Source organism: Ricinus communis, chromosome 3 (assembly GCF_019578655.1).
Source record: "Ricinus communis isolate WT05 ecotype wild-type chromosome 3, ASM1957865v1, whole genome shotgun sequence".
Taxonomy (NCBI): Eukaryota; Viridiplantae; Streptophyta; class Magnoliopsida; order Malpighiales; family Euphorbiaceae; genus Ricinus; species Ricinus communis.
In genome coordinates, this window is record NC_063258.1 from 6,967,719 (window position 1) to 6,975,260 (window position 7,542).

General features: G+C 25.8%; 1 protein-coding gene across 1 annotated transcript; it reads right to left on the reverse strand.

Moving 5' to 3' along the window:
• Positions 1-3,797: 3,797 nt before the first annotated feature.
• On the reverse strand, positions 3,798-5,789 carry LOC8270483 (60S ribosomal protein L44). Its single transcript, XM_048372442.1, has 4 exons — positions 5,635-5,789; positions 4,387-4,566; positions 4,150-4,224; positions 3,798-4,064 (listed from the first exon to the last, which is right to left on the reverse strand). The coding sequence occupies exons 1-4, from the start codon at positions 5,635-5,637 to the stop codon at positions 4,005-4,007; spliced, it is 318 nt and encodes a 105-aa protein (XP_048228399.1). The 5' UTR covers positions 5,638-5,789; the 3' UTR covers positions 3,798-4,004.
• Positions 5,790-7,542: the final 1,753 nt, after the last annotated feature.

The following is a 7,542-nucleotide window of genomic DNA, read 5'->3' on the forward strand; positions in this document are numbered from 1 at the left end:
ATATTATATTACACATGCCTAGCTCTAATCATATTAAAACTTATTATACTCATGTCTAATTCTTATCATATTAGACTTACATCGATTGTCATATTGTAGGGTTGGTTGAATTTATTTTTCATTGCTTAACTATGAAAGTATTTTTGTTGAAAATATAGAGATTTTAATGCACTTTAGTAGATAAATTATATTGTCGATCACAAAACCATGTATTTTGTAACAAAAAGGTATCAAACTTTTGATTTGTAATTAAATGGTTGTTAAACTTTAATTTTAATAATACCAATGGATTTTTCGGGACACTTAAAAGATAAATTACATGTATGGTCATTAAATTTTGCTTTGCTTTTTGTGACAAATCAAACGTTTGACTTGTTACAAGCAGTACCATCTATATATCTTTTAAAATTAAAATTTTAGTACCTTTTTTATTACAAACTGTAAATTTTGATGACCATCCATATAATTTTTTCTTACACTTCAGAAAAATTCATCGGTATTATTAAAAATAAAGTTCGATACCTATTTAGTTACAAATTAAAAATTTATTATTTTTTTATTATTTATCCCACTTTAGCATTTGATTTTAGAAGGAATCAACTTTGGCTCTGTTTTTACATTACAATTTTGCTGCCCATTTTGCTCAAGGTCATTTAGTATATTTTTTAGTCACCAATTCTACGACTAATTAAGAGTATATTAATAAATATAGTCAGTAATTACATTATTCAGCATTAAACTGATCCAAATAATTTTTAACACAAACTGTTTATAAAATATATAGTTAGAGGATACAACTCAGATCATAAAATATATATTAAAAATTTAGAATTACATATCAAACACTTAATAAATATATATGTTCGGATTAAAGTTTAATACACGACACTAAATTGACTTAGAATTTATTATTTTCATAATATTCATACATATTGACATGAAACATTTTGGTTATTGATTACTTGTAGCTGACAATTTGATAATTGGATCAAACACAGATTCTTTAGTCATTTTAGAGCTTTAATAAACAAATGAAGTCGAAACCTTCTTCATCCCTAATTAACTTTGCATTTTCTGCCATATCGAAGGAGTATGGAAGCTTACATAATTTGACCTCTGTAACGTGAAAATGGAAATTTATGACAAGCCATCCTACCAAATACCTAACATTGACATTTTCATGGCAAATTTTATATACCCAATTGAGATCAGCAGTGGGAACCACTAAATGAAATTATATGAATTTTTAATGATTTAACGGATATAAGCACTTTAACATATTTAAATTTTACTAGCTAGAATTTAAATTTTTAATATTTTAATAAATAAATTATAAAAGCGATTTGTATATTACACTGAAGATCGGGAAAATTAATATAAAACTAGACCTAATTAATGAATGATTAACGAATGTTTAAAGCAACTCTTAATTAAAATATTAATTAGTATATTATAAATTCTTTAGCTTATTTTATGCTTTTTGCCATAGATTTTCTCAATCGCCTCCCCTGGTTCAACAATCAAAGCAAGCAACATTGATAAGCCGATACAATTTATAAATATTATAGTTAAGAATTTGATTATCATAATTATTAAAAATTAAAAATGTATTAAAAATCATAGAATTTTCTGACAACCATCATTATGTACTAGTTATTATTTTTATTTTTGAAAATTTAACAAATAAAATCAAAATGTTTTGTAATGAGATGAATTTTTTTTTTCATTATATGAGAAATAATTTTGAGATTAAATAAAATCTTATTTATCAAATTAAGTACAAAAATTACACCATAAAGATATACATAATAAATAATATATGAGTCTAAATATTAACATTCGCATGCAACGCAATGCAAGTGGATTAAAAAACTAGTAATAATTAAATTAATATATTAATTTTGAATGACAAGTATCACAAAATTGTATTATAACTACTTTATCGTGCATTAACACAATGTTAATCTTGATGAACTATTTGTTAGAAATGGCCTATTAGCTTACTCATTATTTTGCTAATGATTTAATATCCGATTAAGTGTTAGCTACATCTATCGTATTAAAAATAAAATATCCTAAAAAGATAAGATAGTGGAGAAAATTAATTATTATACCTACAATAATTATACACACAATTTGTTTTCAGTTCTAAAATTGGTTGATTATGGTATTAGTTCGGCTATTAAAGATTCTTAGGTTTTTCTAGGAGTGCCAAAATGGTAAATTCTACTTTTTATTTATTTTTTTTCTAATATCTTAAAATAAAACCTCTCTAACCTAAATTCAATAATGGAAGTCTTTTTTAAACATCATTATATGTTAATTTTCATTATATAGTTAATACGGAAATTTTATGACTAATAGAAAAGCCTAGAAGAGCAGAAGTTGCTAAGAATCTTTACCGGTGCCTTTTATACCCGCGTGGAAGAGAATTTGTAAGTAAAAGGCTTGACATTGGCAAAATTATAATAAAAAGTAATAAATCATAGTTCAAAGATCTATATATGTATATATTGTAAGGATTCGATGTCAAAAAAGTGGAAAATTCAAGGACCAAAAATAACTTTTCCAATTATTTGTAGAAGGACCTTGGACAAAGGATCAAATATTCTTTCGAATATATATATACTCGGGCCCAAGTGATTCTAATATTAATAATTTTTACAAATAGATTTATAACTACTATTTAAAAGCTAAAAATAGATTTAAATGCTTATTAAACTAATAAAAATAATGACAGCAGTGTTGATAATGGTTTATAAAAGTCGACAGTAATATTGAAATAGAAATAACAATTGTTAATTTTAATTTTTTAATAAAATAAAAATAATATTAAATAAAATTTAATCTTTAATATTAAAATTTATATTTATTCAGATTTTATTTTATTTAATTAATTTAAATAAAAAGTATGATAGACGCACTTATAAATTTTTATTAAGAATTTAGATCTATTTGATCCTTAATTAGAAATTCTAAATCCATTTTTAAAATACAAATAAAAATAAATTTATTTGGCTCTGAAGTATAAATTTAAAAAAATATTTAACTATTTATCCGAGTTACTTTTGTGTCATGGTAATGATTTTTCCATTTTCAATTTGTTATACTAAATAGCCCCTCTGTCTATTTTTGTCAAAAATCAAATGACTAATGGACTAATTTAAAAAAAAAAAAAAACAAATAATGTTGTTTGGTCCTTGAACTTCTTATACAATTAAAAATATACAAAAATATAGTTTTTTTTAATTAAACTAGTACAAAATATTTATTTGATACACTTTAATAGCTCTTTAATAAAATATATGTCACCCTACATGATTAGCTACATTATTTTGTATTTATGATCCGTGAAGAAAATAAAATATAAACAAAATGAACTAAACTAACCTAATCCTTAAATTCTAAGACTAATATAAGTAAAACCCTAATATTTAATTCGTAACTTTAAACCTGTTAATTTCCATACTACAAAACTCTCTTTCGTCAATATCCATTAAAATTTCGAACAAATTAAAAATGAGATCACCCTATTCCAAAAATTTAAGGCCGGTATCCAAGAGAAATGCTAAGATTTTGGCAGGCAAAAAGAAAACCAACACTCAAATTGGTTTGTTGGGAATTTCCTGTTAAATAATCAAATTTAACCAATCTCATAACATCTACAAGAAATAACACATTTCTGTCATCTTTCAAAACCTTCTTATATTTTGAGTGTTAAGCTGATTTTAACTTCAGATTTGAAGATTGTAGATTACTTGGAATGTGGCAAGTAGTTTGTGAAACTTAAGTAAATATGGTTCAAATAAAAATGCATTCAAAACTAAATTAAAATTGCTTGTTCACCCTTGACAAAAAACATGATTGCTATTGATCGTCAATTACTACCATAAAGACAAAAGAAACTAACAACATAAAGACAAGAAATGTTGTAGATTTGATCCAGCTCAAGCACAAGGCTTTAGAAGTAGAAAACATGCAAAAAATTGCATGTAGACCTGCATTTAGAAAAGAGATGTACCCTTTCCCTTCTTGTCTCCACCGATTTCAAAATGCTTGCATCTCTACAAAATAATAATAAGAACATTAACAAGAGAGTTTATATGGATGGCAAAAGCAAGTATATGAACACTTGTACAAATGGCAAACCTTGATTGGATGCTGAGATACATGCTTGCAGCCTTGACACTGCAACCTCAAAACAATCTTCTTGGTAGTCTTGGCCTGTAACGAAAAGTGCAGGATACGTTATAATTATACCACAAGCATCTCCACAGCTTGAAGTAATCAAAATTAATGCTTCAGCTAATATTTTGGGGTTGTCAAGAGACTAAAACATCATATTCTGCCAAAGAAAAGTTGCAAATGTGGGATACTAAAATGTACCTTCTTGTGGAAAACAGGCTTTGTCTGGCCTCCATAACCTGATTGTTTGCGATCATAACGACGCTTCCCTTGTGCAGCAAGGCTATCCTTCCCTTTCTTGTACTGTGTCACCTTATGCAAAGTGTGCTTTCTGCACTCCTTGCTCTTACAGTAAGTCTTCTTTGTCTTGGGAACATTCACCTACGAAACACAAGTTATCACTTTAGAAACCTAAGCCAAATCTAATGGCAAACAGTTTTCTACTCTTAAATATGCAAAATTACTAACAATTAGATAAGTTTATCATTCTGACTTTTCTTTCAGAGACTACGACTGAAATGACCATGAACAAGGGCAGAGGATAACAGGAAATCCTGATTTGGCAACACTTAAATGACAACTACCACGATAACCTACAATAAGAATCTGCAAACTATCGAGAAATAAAATCGAAATTCACCTAACAATATCATTACCAACACCAGTAATTTGTTGCCAACAGCTCTTGTCATTATAAATCAAACAATTGCAGAACAGCTCTTGTCATCATAAATCAAACAATTGTAGACAGGTACCCAAACCCTAGAATATCCCACTACCATTCCATTTTAGAGCAAGCAAGGTTTTTTCTAAGGGTAACCTACACATAGCATGGAGTATTAACAACACCAGAAAGATACCAGCTTTTATACATGTTCGCCAGTCTAAATGGAAAAACACACGTAATGCTCTCTAAATTCGGTATATTTCAATGCTAATTTTCTTTAGCATAAACCCATCTCTAAATTTATGAATCACATTTCAAGCCAGCTTTCTTTACCAATAAAACCACATGAACAAAATATCAAGAATTATTTCTCCGTTCAATAATCCTATTCCATATTTGAAAGCTGAGTTTCTTTATCAATACTACCCAATAAACCCAAATGAAATAACATAAAAAAATTTCTAGATTCAAGAATCCATATTTCAAAGCTAATTTTCTTTAATAATAGCAATTACCCAACAAATCCAAATGAAAGGAAACATAACAAATCATCTCTAGATCCAAGAATCCATATTTCAAGGATAACTCTCTTAATTAGTAGAAACCCAACATATCCAGATGAATAAAACATCAAATCTCGATTGAAGAATCCGTTCATGAATTGTTAGCAAAGCAGCAAATAAGGGTACAGTTTATATTGAACCTTAATTTCAACAAAGAAAGATTCAAAGATTCGAAACAGACAGAGAAAGAAGAAAAAAAAAAATGAGTTTAGCTTTTACCATTTTGGCAGTCCTACGAAAACCCTGGCGGTCCTGCGAAAACCCTAGAAAGAAGAAGAGCAGCAGTTAGAGTCTTTACCAGCGCTAGGGCTCCATGTTGGTTTTTCTTTTATAGCTGGGCCTCTCTATGAAATTTCTTTCTTTTCACTCGCTGAGTCCAATGGACCGGATTGTTATATCTGGACCGAGTCATTAAAGACAAATTTTTTTTGTGTTCTTTTTATTTTATTTTATTTTCATTTTTTATCATTCACTTTTATCCACTTTCTTCATTAATTTTAGTTCCTTTCGAAGAAATTTATTATATTATTATTAATAATTTTTTATTATTAATATAATTTTATATTTAAATTTATTGTATTTTAATTGTTGAGTTAAAAAATCTTAATAACTACTTTGGAAACGTGAGAGAATAACTTTGATTATGTTTTCTTCATTGCACATTCATAGAATCCTATATCAGTCTTAAATGAAAATATAATATTTATTGAACGACAAATATCTTTATGACATACCACGTTCATTGAATAGTGATACAAAATTAGCCTTTAAGTTACTATATGATATCATCAATAATGGCAAATTGATATATAAATATACAAAAAAGTTAATATATAGTAGTATTTCAATAGCAATTTTATTTTATTTTATATAATCAATATAAACTTGATTTTTAATTATTAATATTATACATAACTATTACAATATTATACATGATTTTTTTTTGTTTTTTATTTTTATTTGTTAATTTAAATATAATGTGGAACCATTGTGAACTAAATATAAATTATGAACCATCATATCATATAATAAGATAGTTCAATTGATGAAAAAAAGAATTAAATTGATAGTTAAATTGATCAAAGTTAGAATATTCAATTTGATTTAAAAAAGATTCAAAGGATAGTTCATTTTATAAAAGTAAGAGTTAATTTGATAGTAAAATTAGAAAAAAATTATTCGATTTAATCGAAACAAATAACATTATAAAAGTATAATTCAATTTATCAAAAATAGAAAAATTCGGTTTGCTTTGAAGAACATTACAAAATGATAATTCAATAAATCAAATTAAGAGCTAATTTCATAGGTTAATTGAATAAAGCAAAAATATTTGGTTTGATAAAAAAAGTGCAAAAGGATAGTTCAATTTATTAAAGTAAGAGTTAATTTGATATTTCATTAATCAAGATTACGAACATCAATTTACTTTGAAGAAAGGATTTGTAAAATAATAATTTAACTGATCAAACGTAAGAATATTTGGTTTGATTTAAAAAAATACAAAAAGATAGTTCAATTGTGTAACACCTTGAATTTTTATTTTAAAATAATATTTTTGTAGAGTTATTTTAGTAATTTAACATCTTCTAGTGCAAAAAAGTATTATGCATTCTCTAATTGCTAATTATTTTAAGGCATTTTTGTGTGTTGTTTTATTTCCAATTTCATGAATTTAAATTTAATTTTTATATTTTCTTGAATTCATTTTATTTTATCTCATTTTTACTCTAATTTAAATTGATTGAAAAATAATAATAATAATAATAATAATAATAATAATAATGTATAATGTATAATTAATTAAGAATTTATTTTTATATTATCCATTAAAGTGGATTACCAAATTTACCTTATAAACTTAATTATTGATTATATATATGTAATATTACTATGGGTATTGTAGTAACTTTGTTTTCTATTTTGGTTACCCAACAGTAATTATTTGGAGAAGCAAAATTTCATTTTGGCCATTGGAACGATTTTCGCATAACAAAGTTCCAAAACATAATAAATCAATTAAATTTATATAGTGATGACATGATATCTGTATACAGAGTATATGTATAAATAAATATTTGTAATGATCTCCGTGAATCGGGGAAAATTTGAGTATATTCTCGTCTT